Genomic DNA, 25,378 nt, shown 5'->3' with positions numbered 1-25,378 from the left:
ATTAAGGAGGGGAGATCTATTGCTGATGAGGCACTGCCCTCAACTGGTCCTAGAAACATCCCGAGTACAGAGACTTGTAATTGCCGCATGAGTGGGTCATGTAGGTAACCCAGTGAGCCAGCGGGTCACAGCACCTTAAGGAACAATAATCTGAACATCTCCTGGCTCTCGGCCCCACAAGGGTGCACGCTTGTCTTGGCCTCGGCCCCGCCTGGCGTCCTTCGTCAGCATTGCGGGCCACGCCCCTGCGCACCGGTTTAGTCCCAGCCACATGATGAAACTTCCCGCACGCGTTACAGAAGCTTGGCGACTGTAAGGCGAGAGGAAGCCTCCAGCGGGTCTTGTCGCTGAGCTACCTCAGCTCCACCTCCTCTGGCCCTGGCCCCTAGTGCGCAGGTAAGCGGGGCCCAGGTGCTCAGCGCGGAGCGCTCGGCTCGCCTGGGAGGCAGGGGGATGCGCTGTCCACCGGGTCACACGTCCCAGGCTTACGGATACTGAACACTCGGGGCCGGCGCGGGACAGAGGCTGCGGTGCAGCGGGTGGCGGGGCGGGGCGGATGCGAGGCGATTGTTGCGCATCTAGGACGGAGCTGCCAGGAAAGCTTTCACATGAACGAAGAGCAGCGTGGAGGCTGGGCGGCCCCAGACAGAAGGCAAAGGAGGCCTTCGTCTAGACACCATTTCTTTTACTCTATGACATCTAAACCTGGAAAACTTCGGCGCTCCGAGGGTTTTGCCTGGGACCAGCTGGACGCCTGCACAAGACCAGCCGTAATTGGGCGCCCCAGGCTAGTGCAGGGGCCTGGTTTTCTACTGGGACAAGGCTCTCCTTAGCTCTAGAGCGAGTGTCCCTGGGGTTGACTGTGTGTCTTGGTCCCCATTACCGAGTCCCCACTCACTTTGCTGCTCAGGCCCCTCCCCCACTCCCAGTTCCAAACTCGCAGCTCCCCACCTCCCCCCCACCCCCGAAAAATCTGTTTAAGGAGACAGGAGGCCAAGTACTGGAAAAGTCGAAGGAATTAGCGTGCTTTTTTATTCTCCCATAATTACGGATTCACAGGCCTAGTTTCAGATTAGTCTAACTTTTACGGACAGGTTTGATTTTTCTTGGCCTGTGGCTTACAAGTTTTAACAGTTAACTCTTCTCGTTGATTGATGTCAGTACTGTAATACTAATTTGAAGTAAGACTTGCACAAGACCACGGGTTGATTATTGAGATCTTAAGGTGACCCTGTGAATTTTAGTTAGGGCGCTGTCCAGCGGGGGAGCAGGTGATCTTTTATGTACTGACCCCTAGAAATGCTGGGTAGTCTGAATTGATACGCATTAAGAGTGATTGATGATTATGAAAACCGAACACTTGATGTTTTGATTGTTACTTGATGTTTTGATGTTTGATTGATAGATAGCCTTTAATCACTAAACCATCCCTCCAGCCTGGTTTTTAATAATTTAGGAAAAACAGTGTAAACTATGATTCATTTTGATTATATTGTATTGACTGTTATGCTTGGGATGTGTTGTGTTAAAATATGTTTAAAATTAGGTTTAATGTTTTCTCTTGCCTCCTTAATGGGCTTTATTAGTATATTAAAATTACACATATGGTTCACTGGCCAGCACTGCTGCAGAAGTTAACCAGGAAATGAGGAGAATTAAAGGGACAGACAACAGTGAGGAAAATACGGTACAGGGAGGGCCTCTGATTCCAACTACAAAGGAGTTTGAATTTCCTTATTCTTGCCGAAGGAAAGAATTTTAAACTTTCTTTTTCACTTTAATTTAGTGCCTGGCACGTGCTTTTCTAGGTAAAAGGTTCTCTGATGATCATAATTGACTTTCAAAGTGCTTTGTTAACCCACTTTTCTTTCTATTGTTCCCTTTTATTAGACATAGATTCTTTTCTCATATAATACAATGTGAACACAGTTTCCCCTCTCTCTACTTACAGTTCCTCCCCACCTCCCCCTTCTGAATCCACACTCTTTCTGCCTCTCATTAGAAAAGAATGGGCTTCTAAGAGACAAACCGCAAAGTATAATAAAACATAGTAAGGTAAGATAAAAGGAAAACCATCATATCGAAGTTGGATAACATGGGGCCATCAGAAAAATAAAAAGACCCCCCAAGAGAAGGTGCAGGAATCAGAGACCCATTCACTCACACATTCAGGCAGGAGTCCCATAAAAGTACTCATCTGAAAATTATAATACAGTGGTTCTCAACCTTCCTATGCTGCCACACTTTAATACTGATCACTGTAGTGAACCCCAACCATAAAATTATATCCATCGCTACTTCAAAATGGCAGTTTTGCTACTGTTTTGAGTCATATTATAAAGATGTGTTTTCTGATGGTCATAGGCAACTCCGTGAGAAGGCCGTTTGACCCTGAGGTTGAGAACCACTACTATAGTACACATGCAGAAGACCTTAGTGGAGACCCGTGTAGGCCCTGTGCTGGCTGCTTCAGTCTAAACTCATGAGTTTTGCTCAGTTGTTTTAGATGGCCTTGTTCTGATGTCCTCTGTCCCCTAGGTTTTCACAACTCCTTCCGCCTCCTCTTCCTAAGCTCTGAGGGGCAGGATTTGATGGAGACATCTCTTTTAGCAGTGTGGCTAACCCACTCCTCGTTGACACTGAACCAAACATTTGCTCCTAAATCTGCATTTTCCTACTGAATGTGCAGACCAAGCCTGCCATAGACTGTTTGGACGGCGTCACGGAAGGGGCTACAGGTCACTTGCATTTCCTCTTCAGGTTGCTTTGCTCGGTACCACTTTTTGTTGCTTTTGCTGGTCTGGTTTTATTCAGAGTGCATCAAAGCTTTGATGCGGTTGGAATATTTTCAGAGGATTGCTCTGATTGGTTGATGTTGAGTCTGTGTAGTTTTTTGGGTGCTGGTTCCAGATTCTGTGGCCATTTGTTGCAGATTGGCACTTGGCATTTTGAACATGATGGCTAGTGGGAGATTCTTTATCGAACGATTTTGAACGTCGGCTATTCAAATGAAATATTTGTAGGACTTACTTGCTCCCTGGCTTAGAGGGGTTTGATTAAGTTTCTCCTCCCCCATTGTTGCTTCTAATTAACCAAGGCAGCTTTGTGATAAATATTTGAGACTGTTTTTGTCATTAAAAGGACATTGGGATACTGAACTTTTCTGTCGTTGAGACAAAATCTCTTGAAGCACAAGATGGTCTTGAACTCTTGATCTACCCTGCTTCTACCCTCATTGCCAGCACTATGTACCACAGTACCTAGCCATGAGTAAACATGTAACATCCTCAGTCAACTCACAATGCTTGTTAGGGAATCTTACAAGATTTTTTATTCTCCCATAACATTTAGATGTTTATTCTTCCAAATCACTTAGACTTTAAGCTAGCAGACGTGACGTCCCTAAGGATACATTATTCTAGAGTGTGTGTGTGTGTGTGTGTGTGTGTGTGTACATATATTAATATTACATAATGATGCCTACCAGCTGTTATTTATTCCCTTTCTATTTGACCTGCAAATAAAGAGACAGTATTTAGTTGTGGAGGCTTAAGAAGGGGCTGTACTAACATGGAGAATCTCCCAGACCTTTAGGGGGGTTTGAGGTCCTCAGCTGGAGGGGTTGGGGCTGGGATTCCTACTAGTTTGGGACAGCCACTCCTGCTATTGCTCTGGAGCAATCCTGGGCTGCAGATGTTACAGAGGTGACCTGGGTGTTGCTGGGTGCAACCCCCACCAAAGCCTCAGGTGGGAGAAATGTGAGCTGGTCGCAAGGCTTATGTGTGTGGTTGAATATAAAGGTCACTTGTATTTCTTAATATTTGTAAGCAAACGAAGTCACTTCCCATGTGCCCATCAACCTAATGGAACACTTCTGTGATTAAAGATGGTTCGTGTCCCGACTTTTGGAGAGGCTTGTGTAAGTTTCTGGAACCAAGAGTCACTTATACTGAGTGTGAGACCCTGCGCTTCTCTCCTAGACTGCCTGCAGCCCTCCTGTAGCATGTGTGGCATCTGGGCCCTCTTCGGCAGCGATGACTGCCTTTCCGTGCAGTGTCTGAGTGCGATGAAGATTGCGCACAGGGGCCCAGATGCATTCCGTTTTGAGAACGTCAATGGATACACCAACTGCTGTTTTGGCTTCCACCGGCTGGCGGTGGTTGACCCCCTGTTTGGAATGCAGCCAATAAGAGTGAGGAAATATCCTTATCTGTGGCTGTGTTACAACGGTGAAATCTACAACCACAAGGCGGTAAGTGAAGCCGGGGACCACTATCTTTAATTAAACTTCAGATCCAGCGTCTTACTGTTGACTTTGTTACTTTAAATGTATTCCCTTTTCTACATTCTTGCCTCCTTTGCTCTGGTCTTGTCCAGAGCACTCTCAAGGAAAGGTAAAATGAGTTAAGATTTTTAAAAAGTGATTAAAATGGAGATTCCAATTCAATTTTTTTCCCTGTTCTATGTTTAAATATTTATTAGGGCTGTGCTATGTTCTGTGTTGGCTAATGGAGGCACAGCATTGGAAAGGACAGTGTTAGGCCTACACTCCTGTGCAGGTTGTGCTAGCAGGAGACAGACAAGCATCACTGTATAGTATAACAAATTTTCTAAAAGCAAATGTAGAAGCGATGCATATGGGAGAGCTGTTTGCAGGAAGTTTGAGCAGGGCTTGTCCTGAGGAAGCACGACCTAAACTGAGACCTGACAGACAGAGAATACTGGGCAAGCCTGGGGCAAGCCTGGGAGGTGTTTCTTATGGAGGGGAATAGCATGTGTAGATACCGGGTCTGGGCTAGCGTGAGTGAGAAGGGGACCCATGGAGCTGGGAAGGCAGGACAGTCAGTCTCCTGCTGCTAGGAACATTCCAAGGCTAGGAGCAGTTGAAAGTCCTGAAGAGTTGATATTTGTGGCGTTATACAATAGGACCACTGAGAAATCATTTGCAGCTTCCCACTTAGTGGGAGCCAAATTGTAGAAAGGTGGCTGGAGGCTATGAAGTGTGTTAGGCAAGACTTAGCAGCACTGCAATCAGACCTCTCTACTCTGGTGTCTAGAGACCAGGAGCGGGGGAGGGGACAGAAATGTTGATCCCGGAAGACAGAGCTGATAAGGACCTTCCAAGCCAGGATTATTTCACCCTTTTTTCACAAGGAAAATGGTTAAATCTTTAATTTACGAATGGTTGTATAAATACAACCCCTTGCTGTGTTTGCAAACTTGTTAACCTCTTCCCCAGCTTCTAGTTGCTTCAGAGCAATGGGCATGAAAACTGGTGATTCTTAATATCTGTATTATCTTCAGGCCTACATGTTCCCTGTTTCCTATAAGATATGTTGTTTGAGAATCAAACATTTCCCTAGTTAACATTAATACCAAACCTAAGACTATAATATCAAATATCCAATTCATGTTTAAGCGTCCCCAAATATCCCTAGAATACATTTAGCTGTGGTTTTGGTTTGGTTTGCCTTTTGTTTTATTTTGTGTGTGTGTGTGTGTGTGTGTGTGTGTGTGTGTGTGTGTGTGTGTGGTTATGCACCCATGTTTGTTTATTTGTTTGTTTTTTTTTAGGGCAGATTTCATTCAAGGTTAAGGCATTTGGCCATGCTGTTTCATGGTAAATTTTGAGATTTCTGTGCCTATCTTTCACTGGTAGGGGTTTATCTTATTCCTGAACAATACTATTTATTTACCAGTTTGCTCGCTTATGGGGATATTTTCAAGTTAGGGTTCTCATCTGAAGCCTTTAGCCATTTAGCAAATACACTTTCATTAAAGGCCTGCTGTACATGAAGCTAAATTGCTTGAAGACGTCATGGTAAAGTAAAGAGGAACGTTAAGAGGGGAGGAAAGCAGTGAGGTGGGAGGGGTTTGGGAATCATTAAGTCAAGCCAGTGTACAGGAGAGGATTAGGTTACACTCTGCCAGTATTGCCCCGAGTCTTGCCTTCCTGAAGTGAAGTTGGGAAATGTCTTGGCTCATTTGAGGCTAGAAAATACCTTGGCTTAGTTGGACAGTGTTGCTGCTTATTACTTTTGTTAAGAATTTAAAATTAGTTCTTGGGACTTGTTAGTGAAGGGACGTCTCCTTTCTGAGTAAATGACCATCGAAAAGTGAAGTAATGTTCATTATTTTCAAAGGCTGTAGGGTGCTTCTATCCAGAGGGGTAGATTTTCAAACCCCACCTACCTGAGAGTTAGGATGATCCTGGCAGTCCTTAGTGTGGAAGAGTGGCAGCCAGTCCTGTTAAGAGGCAGCCAAGCACTTGATTTAATAATTCTGTGAATGCTTTCCACAAAGGCCCATGCGTTAGGTAGGGATGGAGAGACCTAACAGGTGTTAGGGGTGGAGAGACCTAATGCGTGTTAACACATGCCTTTCAGTTTCCCTTTTGAAAATTGAAAACACTTTGCAAATCTGAAGTGGAGATCAGAGGCCTTTGTTGTTGCCTTGCTGGTGTGCTAGTGTGGTAGAAACTATGAGAATTGGGGCCCAACTGAAACCTTTTCTCTTTGCTGGCAGAAACAGTGGAGGGCCCGTCGCTGTTCCTGTGCGACATAAGAATGGATGATAAAGCCCACAATCATTTTGTCTGTCCCTGAGAAGTAGCATTAATGTCCCACTGTTCAGGAAGGTCTGGATGTTGTCCACTCCTGGGGACATTCTGCCATTGTGATGGACTCATTTGTATTTGTCAGTAAGGAGAGGCGGCTAGGTTTTCCTTTTGCTGTATATTTTCAAGGGAGTTCAAGGATGAGCTAGAAGAGCCTCACAGTTGATGCTGCATCCTGAATCAAAAGCCAACAGTTGCCCGCAAAACAGTTTTAGCTTCATGGTAACTAGGCAAACTATTCTCCTAGTGTGTTGGAATGTCCTTATCTATATTCTTGGCTTCTACCTTTAGAGATCAGAGCAAAAATTGGTAGGAAATAGTTATGGGAAAATTGTGTTTATGATGTCCACGTTTTTATGCCCTGCATAACAGGGCATAACAAAACATAATTGCATAATTGCATAAATATTGCATAACAGTTGCTTCTAAAACATCATATTAAGTATTCTAAATCTTGAAAGTGTTTAAGCACACAGGAGGATGGGTATATATTATATGTAAATAATATTCCATTTCACAGAAAGCATGAAGTCACCAGAAGATTATTGTCTTGGGACTGGGGTCCTGAAGCAAAGGATGACTGCCCATGTAAATGTGCATGTATGACTGCATAGTGTAGACCATGGTGTACAATAGACACTTGGATTTCTGCACGTGTCACTGCTCTGATGCCTGACCATTGCATCCTGTTTATCAGAACTCAATCTTTATTGTCATGGGTTTAGTCTTTATGGTGAAAAATTTTCAGAATTTTGAGTTGAAACAAGGTTGATTTTGATAATGCCGTAATTTTTTTTTTAAATCAGCAAAGCACATGAACTGATTATAGAACACAAATGCTGAATCAGGATACATAAGGATTCTAACATTTTGTTTGCTCTGCTTCCTTAAGCTACAACAACGTTTCGAATTTGAGTATCAGACCAATGTGGACGGTGAGATAATTCTCCATCTCTATGACAAAGGCGGCATCGAGAAAACCATCTGTATGTTGGATGGGGTGTTTGCATTTATCTTACTGGACACTGCCAATAAGAAAGTATTCCTGGGCAGAGATACCTATGGTGTCAGGCCTTTGTTTAAAGCCTTGACAGAAGATGGATTTCTGGCTGTGTGTTCAGAAGCCAAAGGTAATTATGCAGTTTAACTGGTTTTGGTTTGCGTTTCTTCCTGGATCGTTGATATCCTTTACAGATATCAATCAAAAACTTTACAGATGACTAGAGATGAGTACTCAGTATGAAGAGGATTTGAAAGCCTAACCATTCCTTTCCTCTTTCGTGTGTGTGTGTGTGTGTGTGTGTGTGTGTGTGTGTGTGTGCGCACGCGTGCGCGTGTGCGTGTGCGTGTATACGTGTGCTCATACATATATGCACATGTAAAGACCAGAGACCAGACACTTAACATTAAGCATCTTAATTTTATTTTATTTATTTTATTTAGTTTCTTTGAGGCAGATTCTTACTAAGTAACTCTGGCTGTCTGGAACTCACAGATCCATCTGCCTCTGCCTTCTGAGTACCGGGATTAAAGACAGGCACCATACCTGGCCCCATCTTAATGTTGGACTCAGTCTCTTTGCACTTAGAACTCACTCATGTTCCTGATTTAGCCAGATTGGTTAGTCACTGAGCTCCAGGGCTCCTCCTGCCTCCCTTGCCCTGTCCCACCTATCCTAGAACTAAAGATACAGGATACTGCTATGGGGTTTTGCATGGGTCCTTGGGGTTAAAACTCAAGTCCTCCTGCTTGTTAGGCATGATGCTTGCCAGGCACCTTATTGACTAGGTATCCTGCAGCCCCTGATGCTTCTGGCTACTAGGAGGTGAGAACCTTTCTTTTTTGTGCAGAGTATCTCTGCCATGGTTTACAGATAGAGCCAAGTGACCACGGACTTGGTCTTAGTGACTCAAACGCTTCCGCTAAAATAATGTTTCTTTTAAATTTGTTTTGTTAGGGATATTATTATAGCAAGAGATACATGAACTTACTATACTTATTATAACACAACTTACTTAGCATTTTCTGGCAGTAAATTTAGTAATCATCTTTTACCTAGATAGCAAGTTTTCTGAAGTGTACATTTGCCATTTTTGGAATCCTTTGCTACTTAGTCTTCAGATTTAACATTGCTTGAAACAGGATCTGGATCTGTTAAGGGGGAGTCCTTGGCACAGTAACTAAAGTGTGGGTATTAAATAAATGCTTTACTTGGTCTATCAGCTGACAGCATAGGACATTCTGCGTCAGTTACCTAAGCTCCTGTCAGGGAAGCCTGGCAAAGGGACTATAAAGCAGGAAGGACCCCAGCTTCCATGGTCTATCTTTTGGACTTTTAGACCTAATGATTGCTTCATGTGGAATTGTAATCTCCCCCACAGTTCACTCTCTGCAGTTTGTTTTCTGCACCCTTAACTCTGTCCTTCTCTAGACTGTCCAGTTACCTTTACATTACTATAATAAGATGTTGCAACCAAGGTAAGAGTTTACTTGGTGCTTAGAGTCTCAGAGGGCTAGAGTCTATGAGGTCATGATGGGGAACATGGCAGCAGGCAGCATCCGAGAGCTTACATGTTGATCTGCAAGCATGAGGCAAGGAGCTGACTGGGAATGATGTGGGCTTATCCCTAGTGATGTCCCTTTAAGAAGGCCACATGTCCTACTCCTTCCCAAACAGTTCTATTCACTGGGGACCGAGTGGATTTTCCTTATAGATGTCATTCTATTGAATCCACCGCACAGATTAAATGATCCCATTGGAGTGCTACATCCTGTTATCAGTCTTTACAAACATCTCATCGTGGCATCTGCCTAAGACGTTTCAGTTGGCTGCATCTCGTCCTCTACAGAGGAGAGCAGCATATGAGCTCTGCCAGCTACTGAGAACATTGGATTCCTTTGGCCTTTCAATTCAATGTACACAGACTGGGCTATGAGACTCACGGTACATTATAATAAATACCTGTGTAGACAGGCTGTCTAACTTTACCACACAACATTGGCTTTTGTGTCAGATCATGGTGGTGTCAGGGTAGCTACTGTCTATAAGAACTGCCTAAAGTTACATTATATGTCTCATACACATTATATGACATCTATTAAGGGAGGGGTAGTGGCTTCTGAGTACCTGCTAGCTGATCAATTTGCTTGGTAAAGGCTTGAGAACCATTGGTCTCTCTTAAAATGCCACGGTAATGACCGGAATACTTGGCAAGTTATCACGAAGTTAACATTTTGATTTCTCTTCTTTCTCACATTTATCTCCTCTCATCTTGTTTGCTTTACGACAGAAAATAGACATTCTTTTAAAAATTTTTATCCTTTGACAATTTAATAGATATCTAAAAAATAGGTTTCCGTGATCAGAAATTTCAGCTAGGGAAAGGAAGGACATGATGAAGACTTTAATTTTAATAAAGGTAGCAGGGCCATTCAGGTGGGAGAGGATCGTCTCAGAGAATGTTATTGTAACAACTGGACATACATGGGATAGAAGGTGAAGTTTGGAATCTTTTATCTTGCTGTGTTCGGGAATTATCTTGAAAAGAACCATTTTCCTATTGCATCAAATGACTGCAAACCTATGCGGTTTGGTATTCTGTCTCCGTGTCATTCTTGCTTCTTCGGGAGAGAGATGGTAGGGTGTGGGGCAATTATTTCCTCTCCCACTATTTTTGTATGGTGGACATTTATTGCTCCTTAAAGGGGCAGGTATGGATTAGAGATTGGCTCACTGTGAGGGCTGCAGAGAAGCACCTCATTGCATACGTTGCTGTTTCCCGTTTTCTAGGCCTTGTCTCCTTGAAACACTCCACCACCCCCTTCCTAAAAGTGGAGCCCTTTCTTCCTGGACACTATGAAGTTTTGGATTTAAAACCAAATGGCAAAGTCGCGTCTGTGGAAATGGTCAAATACCATCACTGTACGGATGAACCACTGCATGCCATCTATGACAGTGTGGAGAAACTCTTCCCAGGTGACTGGTGCCTATGACCAAACTCCAGAACTGCAGGCACTCCCTGACTGCATGGGGCCATTCACACCATTTTCAGTGATCTCGGTTTAAAGGTGTTGATTTGGAGGTGGCGGGAGCTCCTTGAGCGAGGGAGGGCCATCATATCATGGTGGGGTAGGACATTGCTTGCCTCCTCTCAGTTGGCTTAGCCTCAGCTTATCTGTGACGGCTCCGTTTACTCTCTGTGTTGCTAGGCTTTGAGATAGAGACCGTGAAAAACAATCTGCGTATCCTTTTTAACAACGCTATCAAGAAACGCTTGATGACTGACCGGAGGATTGGCTGCCTTTTATCAGGTGACGAGAGTTTAGAAAAACATACATCTTGCCGGTGTTTAAAGGCAATGGTTTGTAGCTGGCTCTGAGCTTTGAATTTAGTTAAAGGCCTACTATATAATTTCATCATTGTTTTTCTATAGACGTGTTTACAAGCTGCATTTGTTAAGGTTAGAGCTGGTTGGTACTCATTCCTTAGAGTCCTGTGTATTGATCTTTTAAACTTTAGATACAATTACTATTGTAAGGGGCCAATAAAATGTATTAACATACACTCATATGTATGTGAGCACACACACACCCACACACACACACTTCATTTCACTATGTGTCTATCATATTAAAGTTGATTTCAGTTTACAAAATTCAGAGATGTTAGTGGTCAAATGCCAATCCAGATGTTTAACAGGTGTGTGATTGTCTTTGCCCTGCTTGCCGTATGCCTGTAGCCATTGACTTTGTTCTTACGCTGTAGGAGGCCTGGACTCCAGCTTGGTTGCTGCCTCCCTGCTGAAGCAACTCAAGGAGGCCCAAGTGCCCTATGCTCTCCAGACATTTGCTATCGGCATGGAAGACAGCCCTGATCTACTGGCTGCCAGAAAGGTACAGTGCAGCCCGCCCATTGCATATTCAGAACTTAGTCCTGGTGTTGGGACGAACATCAAGTGAAGCTGTCCTAGTGTGCCTGTTGTTACCGTAATAAAGGCCATGACTGGAAGCAACAGGGTGAGGAAAGGATTTATGTGGCATACATATCCCCAGTCATACTTCTACTGAAGGAATCTGAGGTAAGAACTCAAGGCAGAAACCTGTAGGCAGGAACTGAAACAGAGAGCATGGAGGGACATCACTTATTTATTGGTTTTTGCCTCCTGGCTCCAGGCCCTTCAGTTCTCTCTTTGTTTCCTGTGTTCTCTTTCCTCAGCAGACTGTGACTCAAAATAGGTAAACCAAACAAACTCTTTCCTTCCCAAGTCTATTTTGGTCATGGTCTTTATGACGGCCATAGAGAACAGTCTAGGATAGAAATTAGTACCAGGATAACAGCTCAAATCTTGTTTTCTTCTGAAGCATTGCATTATGAATTGTAGGCAGAACAGACTTTGTACACATAATTCTATGTGCCGAAGACCGGGTCTTGCTCTGAAAAGACCTACAGTGATGAGAAAGGCCTAGAAGAGAATCCCAATGCAAATAGATATATGCTGGAAGACGGGAAAAGGCTATTAGAATACCATGCTGGGTATAAAATTAGTCATTTCAGTACAGCAAAAGAGAGATGACGTTCAAAAGGGAACCATACTGGACTAGGGAGAGATGAGGCAGGTTAGGTAATATAGGAGAGAGTCCTGTGCTGATTGGGGTCCTGGACTGTCAGTCTGTAGCTTTGAGTTGGAAAGAACCAGTAGGAGATTTACCTCCTGTGGTTGAGTCATGAGTGAGGGCCAGGCAGACTGCCTCCTGTCAAAGGGACCTGCACCTCCTTACTTAAGGGGCCTGCACCACCTCCTGTCAAAGGGACCTGCATGGCCTCTTGCTGCTATGGTCTGGAGAGACCTGGAGTGGTCTTCTGCTTTGTTTCTTTTCACCATGTTTACCTTGAGAGGATCTGGCTTGTTTCACTTTCTAAAGTAGCTCTTTAACAAAGATAGGGATTTCTCTTTACATTCAGGTGGCAAATTATATTGGAAGTGAGCATCATGAAGTCCTTTTTAACTCTGAAGAAGGCATTCAGTCCCTGGACGAAGTCATATTTTCCTTGGAAACTTATGATATTACGACAGTTCGAGCATCTGTAGGTAAGGGGTTTTATTGGCATGAAAAGTAGAAGGTTTAAGATGATTTCAGCTCAAGAGAGATTGTCTAAATATGAATATAAACAAGTTCCTATATTGTTAATAATACTATTATATTGTTAAGACCATTTAAGAGTGCCCTGAATTTCTTTTTGACTGGAGGAAGTGCTTAATGAATATAGTCAGATCATCTGAACACTGAATTTACAAGGTCAGCTTGGGCTATAGTCTTAATAAATGCTTTATAAAAATATTAACAGTTCACATTTGCAAAACACATGCTTCATGCTAGGTTCTGTCTCCCTACTTTATATGAATTATTTGTTACCTTAAAACTAACCCATCATAGCCAGTATTCCATCATCCAGGAGGCTGAGGCAGGAGAATTACACGACATTTGGCATATATGGCATGACCATAGAATGGATACATATTTTGACTCCTTTTTTTTTCCTCCCATTTTCTCTGTGTAAAATATCTTGGATGGTATAGTTGGGCCACAAAACATTATCCCTGAGTTTCACCAACCAAAGCTTGAAAACACTTGAGAGCTATAATGTGTATGACTGGACCTGGGCAGACTTTATTGCTGTCGTTATTGTAATAATAATAGGGTGTCAGCTGCTTACATAGCATTTACACTGTATCAGAAATTGTATGTGATCTAGAAGTGATTTAAAGTACAAGAACATCTCATAGGTGTTACAGATTCCGGTCTCTGCAGTAACGCAAGTCTCTCAGTGCAGTGTGACTTTGCCTCCTAGTGCATATAAAAGCTATGGCTACAGTGTGCTGTGGTCTTCTAGGTACCTCTACTTACTGCTATTGATCGTCTAAGCTATGGAAAATGATACGGTGTATTTGCTTAGAGCAGAATTGCCAGACCTTTAATTTGTAAGAAGTGAATTTCCTCTGAGGCACAGTAAAGCCAAGCACAGTAAAACAAGATAGGCCTGTATACGTGTGTAGATTGTGTGCAAAACTCCACCTTTTTATAAGGTGTTGGGGCATCAGAAGATGTGGGTAGATGACGGGAGGACCAGGAACCAATCCCAAATGAATACTGAGGGAACACTGTTCTTTATTAAATGGGGAAATGGGTCTGTACTGCAGTACATTTTCCTTAAGGAGTTCTCATGTAGATGTATTAAACACACCACTCTGTCACAGGGCTTACTAGTTGCCAGCTGTTACTGTCATGCAAGCAACACTTATCTGGTGAACACATCTAAGATTAGAAATGTACCACAAATCAGAGAGCCCAACGTTGTCGAACCTCTAAACTGTTACTTAGCTGAGTGGGTCTTTTTAAACATTCACTTTGCAGTGCAATAAAATCCCTTGAGTATTACAGTGATTTGTCCCTCGGAAGCTTCATCATTAAATACACACACATATAGGACGTATGTGGTTGAATTTTTATGAGGTGGAAGCAGAGTTGGGAAGAAGAAAGTCTCTCCTAAGACGGATAAAAGTGAGCTTGGAGGAGACATATGGTAGTGGAGAGAGATGTGAAACGGGTACCAAATAGACAGTATGATACTGTACATAGCCTTCTTAATCAAATGTGGGATTTGGAAATGAGGAGCGGAAATGGAAAAGAATGAAACAATTAAAAGTAAGCTACTTCTGTTAGTCAGTTTTCTGTTATTATAATGGATAACCCCAGAAGAGAAACTGCAGAAAATAAGGATTTTTTAAACTTAGAATTTTGAATGCCAAAAGTCAAACAGCATGGGACTTTGGTGGGTGGCATCAAGGAGCTGCATATGAGGAAGAGATCTCATAGTGATACCAGGGGCCAAAGAATAGAGAGCGGTTCTGTTTTAGACAGTTGAATAGGGAGAAATAATTTGATTTATCCTGGGAATTGTCTTAATGCCTTCTAAGGCAAGATGCTTGAGGACCCAAGTAACCCCAACCAGACCTTACCTCCACTTCACCACCGTGGATCACACCACCAACACATGAGTCCTTGGGAGACCAAACTGCATCCAAAGCATTGCACAGCCCATGCCTTACTTTTCTGTACTAGTGACAGTATACAAGCCATGGTATTCGGGTATTTAAGCGGTTCGATCTAGCAAAAAATTAATATAAAAAGTCTTGTTCTAAGAACATAATTTTGGAGCCTGTTTATAAAATAATACAGTGGATGCAAGGCTATTTTATTGCTTAAGTTGGATTGACTGCATGGAGACGGCTTGTGAGTGTGTGATCCTTTTGGAAGCTGCATTAATACCTCTATTAACTCAGCCCAACAAGACACTCCAACCTGCAGTTGTTTCTGAGGCTCTCCAAAACACAACACTGACATCAACATTAATTTCTGTTTCCTTTAAGGTATGTATTTAATTTCCAAGTATATTCGGAAGAACACAGACAGCGTGGTGATCTTCTCCGGAGAGGGGTCAGATGAGCTTACACAGGGCTATATATATTTCCACAAGGTCAGTACTCTGAAGTGAAAAGACGGCCAGGCTAAGTGAAGAAACGTCAGAATCACTGGCCTCTTTCTGTTCTGTCCTTATAATTTGTAACATTTTTAGAGGGCATGTGTGTTTGTGGGTAAGAATTGATGATATCTGTTTTCTGTGTGTGTATGTATGTATGTATGTATATATTTATTTTTTTCATTTATTTATCTATTTTTACGAGAAAGAAGGCTTTATAGTATCAGATACTTTTCATTCTTAAAATTAAACATGAAAATTGATTTTTGTCTGTCTGTCTGTCTGTCTGTCTATGTTGATTGATTTTTTTTCCAAGATAGGGTCTCATTATGTAGCTTTGGCTGTCCAGAAACTCACTATGTAGACCAGACTGGCCTCTGCTCCCCAAGAGCTGGGATTAAAGGCACCCTGTCTGTTGCCCAGGGCATCCATTTCATTTGTTTCCACACTAAGCACTCGGGAGGGTGGATGGGCCTCCAAACACTGCTGGCCTCTGAAGTTATTTACTCACACTCCTCATGCTCCTCTTAAGTTTTCTGGCGTACTCATTTTTTATTTTATATGTGAGAGGGGAAAATAAAGGCTGCCTGTGTGCCGAAGCTCGCCACTGACCTTCTTTTGTTTAATAGGCGCCTTCTCCTGAGAAGGCGGAGGAGGAGAGTGAGAGGCTCCTGAAGGAACTCTACCTGTTTGATGTCCTCCGTGCCGACCGCACTACTGCTGCTCACGGGTAACGTTAAAATCAGTGGTAAAGGGGTTGGGGATTTAGCTCAGTGGTAGAGCGCTTGCCTAGGAAGCGCAAGGCCCTGGGTTCGGTCCCCAGCTCCGAAAAAAGAACCAAAAAAAAAAAAAAAAAAAAAATCAGTGGTAAAACCAACAAGGAAGGAAGGGGAAATAAAACGGGATCAGTTTGTTTCTTTCGGTTGGCTGCAAAGTATGGTTTTCAGCAAAATTATCCCTCAAAAGCTGTACTATGGCCTGGATACTGTCACAGAGCGGGAAGAGATCATCTTCTGTGGGTGTGTCGGGCAGGTTTCGTGCCATTGGATCCTAACAGTAATGCGTCATTTCCGGCTGAGAGGGAAGGTTGTAGCAGCTCCTTGTTTTAGAGCATTCGGAAGTCACAAGCTCCAGGTTGCAAGTAGTACTTGCTTGACAAGCCACCATGCTGCATCTGGGAGGGGATGTGCAATCTTCATTCATTCATTCATTCATTCATTCATTCATTCATTCATTCAATGACAGAACAGAATAAAAATAAATTTCTTTGGTGCCATTTCTTCTTGTTTAGAGTTTCCATATTCAACTGGGCTTGTTAAAGAATAGAAGACCCTTACTGTGCAGGATAAACGTTGCCTTTCAATGTTTTCGGTTGTTCTACTGAACCATATTTGGTTTAAGAATTGGCTGAAATCATAGTTATTACATGTCTGCATGTTCTGACGACTGTCACTGGGACTTTTGTATATGTGATGTATGGGTTTACCTATACCCTCATGGCCAGGTCACTCACTCTCTTTTAGAGAAACAGTTAATTTTTCATAGGCACAGAAGGAAAGAGTTTAAGACAGAAAGCTTCCCTCCCAGATGCTGGTTTTATTTTGAGTACAGACTTTAGTATATGGCCATGTGTCCTCTAGGAGGCAGGACCATGCTGTATAATCTCCTTTACTCAGTCTGGTGTGGTTGTTGGGAAGCCGTGCCAGCCATCTGATTCAGACTGTTGTCTGTTTTCCCCAAGTCTCGAACTGAGAGTCCCGTTTCTGGATCATCGGTTTTCTTCCTATTACCTGTCTCTGCCACCAGAAATGAGAATTCCAAAAGTAGGTAAATCAACCCTGGGTAAAAAACCCAAAGATCATTGGTTCCTCTGGCCACTTCACTGACCCTCCTTTTGTGCCCGTGTCAGGATGGCATAGAAAAACATCTCCTGAGAGAGACTTTTGAGGACTCCAACCTGCTACCCAAAGAGATTCTCTGGCGACCCAAGGAAGCCTTCAGTGATGGGATCACCTCAGTCAAGAACTCCTGGTTCAAGATTTTACAGGACTTCGTTGAACATCAGGTCTGTCTCTAAAGATACGTTCTGGAACAATAATAGTTTCATAGAGAGCTAGGATCTCTGCATTTAGTTTGAATAGTCGTGTCTATGGGAGAGTCAGAGTTCCATCAAGGAGTACGCCTTTTACAAGCCTTACATAGTAGTTAAGGAAAGTGAAGGACTATAAAGTAGTATTGATGATCAAGAGAAATGGGGGAAGACTTGCTAATCATTGCTGACCTTTTTGCACATGTCTGGGTCCCTGCTGAGTACAAACGAGTCAAGCACCGAGCCTCCAAGTATGAAGTATTCTTAATATTTCTAAATAATGAGTGCTGTAAAGGGTCAGGTTACTTTACACTATGTCTTAGCTTTATTTTGGTCTCCGTCGTAGCAAATGCACATCAGTGTCCTCAATTTATCTTACAGGTTGATGATGCGATGATGTCTGAGGCCTCCCAGAAATTTCCCTTCAATACTCCCCAAACTAAAGAAGGCTATTACTACCGTCAGATCTTTGAACACCATTACCCCGGCCGGGCTGATTGGCTGACCCATTATTGGATGCCCAAGTGGATCAATGCCACCGACCCTTCTGCCCGCACTCTGACCCATTACAAGTCAACTGCCAAAGCTTAGACGCTCTCTACACTCTTGTGTAAAAGTCAATGTTTCTTCTTCCTGCTCTGAAGGTAGAGAGACATTGAAACAATCAGAGAGAATGAAAGTCAACCATCAGCTGCTCAGGCTTATTTAGGCATGGAAAGAAATAAAAGTATCACATCTAAAATGCCTCCTGGTTGTAGGTACCAGTGCGGCCTTGTAGCTAGAGACTGAGTGGCTCTTGCTGTATTGCCACTGTCGGGATGACAGTGAGCTATGCTAAGGGGCATCTTAGTTCTGCCTTCATTCCTAACAGCTGGCTAGTCAGATTGCTATGTGAGTCCTTTGTGGGAACTGGTGACAATTCTGCTTTGTAGGCCAAGGATTCAGTTTCTTTCTCTTTCTTTCTTTCTTTCTTTCTTTCTTTCTTTCTTTCTTTCTTTCTTTCTTTCTTTCTTTCTTTCTTCCTTCCTTCCTTCCTTCCTTCCTTCCTTCCTTCCCTTCCTTCCTTCCTTCCTTCCTTCCTTCTTTCTTTCTTTCTTTCTTTCTTTCTTTCTTTCTTTCTTTCTTTCTTTCTTTCTTTCTTTCTTTCTTTCGTCTTTTCATATTGTGCTAATGTTTCCTCTGGAGTTCGTGGAACTGGGAATAAACTTCTCAAATACAGCCTCAGATGCTATGTTAGGCATTTGTGGTTCTCTATGGAACTGTTAACATTGTTACAAACCTGGTCCTTATGAAATCTAGTTCACACAGCCTTTTTCCATAAAGCTTCATTTATAAGAACAGGTGGTGGGCCCTGGACCATTGTATATCGACCCTTATTCCAGAGAAACTGTCCAAGCTACACATTTCTCACAAATGGGCTGCAGAAGTAGGAAATAGTACTTATAAATAGAAGATGCTTATTTGAACACTCATTGAAGTGCTCCAGAACATGTTGCTGAACTTAAAATGTGAATCTAGCTGTTAAAAGTTTTTGAAAAGGGAGTACTTGGTTCAAGAATTGTTGCTGGTGTCAGGTATTTTGAAGCTCTGAGCACAGGGGAGGCTGCAGCGCTTCAAGGCTAGCCTGGGCTACATGGTGAGGCTGTCGTGTCAATGAAGAAATGCTTGATGGGTCAAGTGGTTGAGGCCAGCCATAGGACATGACTTGCAATCTGTAAATGTGTTTGAGAAACCGAAGATGAACCCTTACTATGGGGTAGCCTTATGTTTATCTCATATTTATAGGTAGTTGAAATATTTACACTTACCTTGATTTGTCTCTATTACCTGTTTCCTGCTGAAGTTCACCCAGCCCAGATACACGGCATTGCAAATGCTTTGGACTGGGATCTGTCCCTTTGGTTGAGAGTGTTTGCACAGCAGGGAACATTGGTGTAGCATAAAGCACATCACCCATTTTGAAGGTGTGGGATAAGCATCACGTTTTAACTTAACTGACTGATACATGTCGTGTTCAGATCTCATTCAGAATTCTGACACACATAGAGATAGGTAAGTCAACTTCACAGCACCCAACTTATGTACCTTTTGTCTGTCTGCCAATGCCTCAGAAGGGTGTACTTCCAGGCAGAGTCTGAGAGCTCACCGTTCATCACTGGCTAGTTCATGGTATTAGCCACATCATTTCTCTTCCAGTAGTGAGGCAGAAAATCAGGACAGAAGAACCCAGTAGAACACAGCTCTCTACTTCATTGAAAGCAAGAGGATGGAGTTTAAGAACATCTCCAGTGATCTGACCAGGCCTCACCTTCAAAAGTTTCTACCATCTCAGCAATGCCCTTCAATTATGAATCCATCAATAGATTTATCCATCGTATTAGAACCTCTGTGATCGAGTCACTTGACAATGATTGCATGGACTAGTTGAAGACTAAGCCTTCAACCCATGGGCCATAATAAACAGAAGGTTGCTCACAATGGCGGCAAAGGTGATAAATTTCAAATTATACATGGTCATGTAGTTAGTTTTTTCTTTTGCAACTACAAAGGAAGGTCTGAAGTACCAATAGGTTGCCAGCTTGTATGCGATCCAACTGCTTACATACTGACCACATTCCGTCTTCTAGACCATCCAGTTCACATAGGACTGCTAATTAGCAGCTTGTCCTCTCAGACACCTTTATAATTAAGGATTGCTAGCTGCCATTCCTTATCTTGCTGCTTCAGCCCGGTAAGCACCTTGTGACCACCCATTCAACAGCTTTGCTTCACTTTGACTAAATCTGCTCTAAAGTACCATATCCCATAATAACATTTTTATACTTTATTCTAAAAGTGAGAGTAAATCCCCAAATCCTCCCTCAGCTTTTGAACAAGTGTGAGCACATTCTTCCAAATCGTTCACCGAAAAGATACCATTGTGTGTAGTGGATCATCTTTCCTTAATGTAAGTCTTCAAAGCTTCTATTAGAGGGGTAATATAAAGAGCTAGATTGAGCTACTTTTTGGATATTATACACATATTTTACTTATATTCTTCCTCCTCCTCCTTCTTGTTCTTCTTGTCCTTGTTCTTCTTGTCCTTGTTCTTCTTGTTCTTATTCTTCTTGTTCTTGTTCTTCTTCTTCTTGTTCTTGTTCTTGTTCTTCTTGTTCTTCTTGTTCTTCTTGTTCTTCTTCTTCTTGTTCTTGTTCTTGTTCTTCTTCTTCTTCTTCTTCTTCTTCTTCTTCTTCTTCTTCTTCTTCTTCTTCTTCTTCTTGTTCTTCTTCTTCTTCTTCTTCTTCTTCTTCTTCTTCTTCTTCTATTTTTTCTTCTTCATTCACTTTATATTCTGATCACTGCCTCCTCCTGGTCACCCCCTCCCACACTCCTTCACCCCCCCTTCTCCTCTGAGCAGGTGGGACCCCCTCTGGGTATCCCCCCACCCTGGCACATCAAACCTCTGCAGGGCTGGGCCCATTCTCTCCCACTGAGGCCGGCCAAGGGCTAGAAGAACATATTCCACCAACAGGCAACAACTTTGGGGACAGCCACCAAACGGAGTCACTTTTTAAAGAAATTTTTGTAACATTCTGGCTGTGACCACAGTGTCAGCATGTTCCTTAGCAGTGTTTTTGTATGTTTTAGTTTGGTCTGGAGAGGGATCTTGAAGAAGGCCCATGTGATTCCGAATCTGACTGTGGAAACACTGATGTGAGCCTTAGGCATGCTGCCATCTACAGGGAAAGCATTACTTCCCAGCAGACACTCTGCAGCTGCACTAAGTGATCTGTTGCCTTAACTCCCCCCAGCTTCAACTGCAGATGGGCAGATTTTACCTTTTAAAAGTAGGCATATGAGTTTTTCGGGTCCACCTTTCCCCAAACCTTGTTGCTCTGTAAAAAGTCCCCTCGTCCTTGAGCCAGGTAGGTGTTTATGATCATATTGGCAAGCAGAATGCAGCGGAAGTGAAGTGATGCCGAGTGGCTTATGACTTGATGTCTATTTTTAATATGGAAGGAAGGAGTTGGCCATCTGTAAGAATGGACATCTCCAGTGGCTGCTCATTTAACAATGAACAGCTACCACCATGCTTATGGATGAGCCTCTGGAAGATTCCAACTCCTAGTCTTAGACTTTCATCTGGAACCTTGGCATGGTGCCAGCGATTCGACAACCTTGTACTCTGGCCCTGTTCCTCATTCATAAACACCAGAGCACAATGGGTTCTCAGAAATGGGAAGTTGGGGAGGCAGTAGCTCTTAATACGGTAACCAGGAAGCTCACTACAGAGGTTAAGTAAGTAGTCAGATTGAACATTATGCTAACTGGTAAGGTGTTTAGCCCTACGTTATTCAGGCTGTTTGCTTCTTGTGTCTTTTCTCTCTACGGTATTGTTACCACTGGGAGGCTAAAGGAAAGTTTTCTCTGGGCTCAGTACTGTAGAGGCAAGAAGAGAAAGAACAGGGATTCCCTCCATGTTTCCAGTGATGTGCATCATTTCTACAATGGCAGCTGAAAAATACCATTCTGCCACAGTGTGTCACACTGAAGTTAGAGTTGGTTTTCATTAAAACCCTGTGTGCTTATGTTGCCTAGTGGAGGGCTCTGTTCATTGTTGACAGTTTTATAACCACTCTGGGATCCAGGAAGTCGTTCTCTCACCATCCACAAAAGAGGGAAAGAAAATGGTGAACCATGGGAGGAAAGACAAAGCTTCCAGATGTCACTTTGGCTCACTTTCCAAACCAGTTCATGTGGTAGCTCTTAATCCTTCTCTCTCTCTCTCTCTCTCTCTCTCTCTCTCTCTCTCTCTCTCTCTCTCTCTCTCTGTGTGTGTGTGATATAAAAAGTATTTTGGGAAAAACCCTCCAAATTCCACAAACCACCATCTAGTTGCCAAATCATTCTCTCCTATATATAACTTAGACTCACCTTCCAGAGTAACATACAAGGGATTTGCTCTGCCTGTGCCTTTCAGGGTATCTAAGTGAGGTACTGAGGTCGTCATCTGTGTCAGGCTGAGAGGTAAGTGAATAGACAGACTGATCCTCACCTGTCTGGTTTATAATAAAAAAAGCAATAGAGGAATAGCAGCAGCAGCAGTAACCAAACACATGACACAATGAGAGAACAGGAAGCATCCAGCGAATTCCGTGTAGCAACACTGATGTCCTGCTGAGCTGCTGTTCGAACGACCCCATCTGTAGCAAAGAATCACCATTCAGTAGTCACTACGGCCAAGGCATGCTGGTAGAGGAGAAAAGAGTGGACACTGGGGAGACATTGCTTGTACACAGGTGAGAAATGGGAACATGGCGGTTTCTAACAAGAGCAAGTATTAGGCTCATGCATTGTAATTGTGGTTCCCCAGAATAAGACATAGCAGTCATAGATCCTCTTGTATGCCAAAGACTGTCCTGGAAGCTATAGTTTTAACCATCAATATAGTCCTGCACCTATGTTCTGTTGAGTTCATCAACATCTTATGGACAGGGGAAATGATGGACAATGGTTTCATGGCCAGTGTCCCATTGTTGATAGTAAGGGAAGGAAAGGGTTGTTCAGAAACTTCTTGCTTCATGTGACATTTCAAAGGATTAGAAATATAGAATATAAACAGAAAAAATATTATTTTAATTTATATTTCAATGTGAATATTTGTGAATAGTTAATAAGTTATCTAGCAAGTTTCCTAATTTCAACATAAAGTTATTTTAGTTTTCCAGTCGATAATGAACACATGTACATTTGTGATTTACATATTGAATGAGGTAGGTACTCTGAGTCTGGCTTGATTTCAAGCCCCACCAGGCTGGTAAATTCTGCCAATGAATGCATTAGGGAATTTGGAATACTGTGGGGAAAAAAGCCACACCTATATAATGTCAGTATTTTTAAGAATAGTTGAAGGAAGCATTTGACTTCCAAGGGCAAATGATGTAACACACAAGGCCACAGGGTGGCAGCCCTGATTCATTTCTCTTTTCAGGCATCATTTTGCATTTCTCAAAGATACCCGCAGTACCAGCATGAAGAAACTTGTATGCTGTGTTAAAGATACACCATGTTAGTGTCATAATAAACGACAACACAGAAGCTCCATAGTGTGCTGTCAGCAATCATGGAGCAGTTTGACCTTGCTAATCGCAGGCAGATGAGAGTTTATGTGTGAATTTCTTAGGGTCTCTTTGTATGTGTCATCCTGAACATAGCCTGCACAAAGTGAGTCCTCGTAAAAGTAAAATCCTTCATGGGAGAAAGGGAGAAACTCTTGGTGATGTGGTATAGCACTGGGAAGTTGCACTTGTTCAAATAAATGACTCCCACACTCACGTTTGGGTTTTTCATGTTTATGTAATTAAGTACACATTCATGTGTGTACACATGTGCACAAATACGCACACACACACACACACACACACAGAGAGAGAGAGAGAGAGAGAGAGAGAGAGAGAGAGAGAGAGAGAGAGAAAGCATGGCAGTAGGAGGAAGACTTGTAGGGGAGAAGATGGGATTTGGTTCATATGGGAAGCAGATAGAGGTGATGATGATGGTATAACCCTATTACCTTCCATATGCCTGGAAGTTTAGCTATCCTTGAACTTGTTCTGTAGTCCAGGCTAGTGTCAGACTCAGAGATCTACTTGCTTCTGCCTCTGGAGTCCTGGAATTAAAGGCTTGCACCATCACCATCTGGCAGAATAAGTTTCTTTAATTTTTATTGATTTTTGTGAGTTTCACATCATGCACCCCAATCCCACTCATCTTCCCATCCCTTTGTACCTGCTCTCCACCCTTGCAACCTCCACTCCCCAAAACAAAACAGAATTCTTGCAGTGGAAGCTGTGGGATGTCCCAGTATGCCCCACAGTACCCTTTTGTCCCCACTTGTTTATTTGCAAAGGTTTATTGCAATGTGTCATTGGTCTAGTTCAAGGCCTCTGTCTTCTGCTACACCACCAATACTGGATACTCACCGAGACTCCTCTTGGGTATGTTGTTGCCCTATGTCATGGAAATCCTGCAGCGTTGGATCTGTAGGGCTGGCCCCTTCGTGCACTCTAGCAGTTCGTGGATAGCGTAGATGATAGAATGGGCCAACTCAAAGCCATGAATGTGGAGCTGTGTGGTGTCTGAGCCTGCAAGCTCTCCCATACTTGCACCATTAGGGCAAGCTCTCCAGCACCAATGCCTTGGCTAGCTCGCCCAGTGCTGCAGCCATCAAGGTGCAGGGCCAGCTCTCCTGCTCTCCTGACCTGGGGCCAGCTCTCCAGCCTGCTGCAGGCATTAGGGAGGTGGGAGGGCATCTCTCTCTTGCCCATCCCACCGCATGACAGACAAGTGACAGGGCCAGCTCTCCCATGCTCATGGCCTTGAGGTCTGCTCATTCACAATCCCAGCCAGCAGGACCAGTTCTCCTGAGTGCTGCAGCAAATGAGGGATAGGGCCAGCTTTTTCACTCTCATGATCCCGGGGCCACAGAACAAAGTTTTTTAAAAGGGAGGATCCTTTAGAAGGATGTGGACAACCCACACAGCTTTTATTTGATTTTCTTTGCTTTTGGCTTTGCTTTTGGAAACAGTCTTGTGCTATTACTGAGGCTGGCTTTAAATTCGTTATCCTCCTGCCCCATGAGGCCTCTTGATTGTGTGCCAAAATTTCTAGCCTCACTTGCTTTTTGAAATGAAGTGAAAGACCTACATGAATGCCATCTCCATAGTCTCACAGCCTTAACCGCAACCCGTCTCAGTTTACACAAATGAAGCTAAAAGACAAAACCTGCACTGTGTATTTTGCACATAGTCTGGCAACTAACAGACACTGTACGTCTAATGTGGGTCAACGGTGTTTGTGCAGCATCCTGGGAAGAAGGAGCTGGAACACAGACACAGAAGATGATCAATCGAATCATCTGCCTAATATAATGGATACCACAGAAAGTATTTCTGTATTAGCAAGGCAATTTCCACATGTGGTTAGAGGGTCCATAGAAGATTGGTGATGCCTCATTACAGTGACCAACATCCTCTGCCATCTATACTTCTTATAAAGAAAGAAAGAGAGAAAGAAAGAAGGAAGAAAAGAAAACTCAGCAACGTCTCTCCATTAACCTTATATTTATGTGTTTGAGCTCATGAACTACATTTTTAGA

The 25,378-nt window shown here is 43.0% G+C and overlaps 1 protein-coding gene across 2 annotated transcripts; it reads left to right on the top strand.

The window, feature by feature from the left end:
- The first annotated feature begins 295 nt into the window (after positions 1–295).
- Positions 296–18,468, top strand: Asns (asparagine synthetase (glutamine-hydrolyzing)). Of its 2 annotated transcripts, none has more exon segments than NM_001439192.1 (12): positions 296–396; positions 3,981–4,252; positions 7,509–7,746; positions 10,407–10,592; positions 10,826–10,927; positions 11,382–11,509; positions 12,579–12,705; positions 15,046–15,152; positions 15,785–15,885; positions 16,897–16,978; positions 17,065–17,220; positions 17,626–18,468. In NM_001439192.1, coding segments are annotated over 11 exon segments (1,686 nt in total). In that variant the 5' UTR covers positions 296–396; positions 3,981–4,003; the 3' UTR covers positions 17,836–18,468.
- The last annotated feature ends 6,910 nt before the right edge of the window (positions 18,469–25,378 follow it).

Source organism: Rattus norvegicus, chromosome 4, assembly GCF_021556685.1.
Source record: "Rattus norvegicus strain SHRSP/BbbUtx chromosome 4, alternate assembly SHRSP_T2T, whole genome shotgun sequence".
Lineage (NCBI taxonomy): Eukaryota > Metazoa > Chordata > Mammalia > Rodentia > Muridae > Rattus > Rattus norvegicus.
Note: the sequence above shows the minus strand (reverse complement) of the source record. Positions and strands in the feature narration are given on the sequence as shown.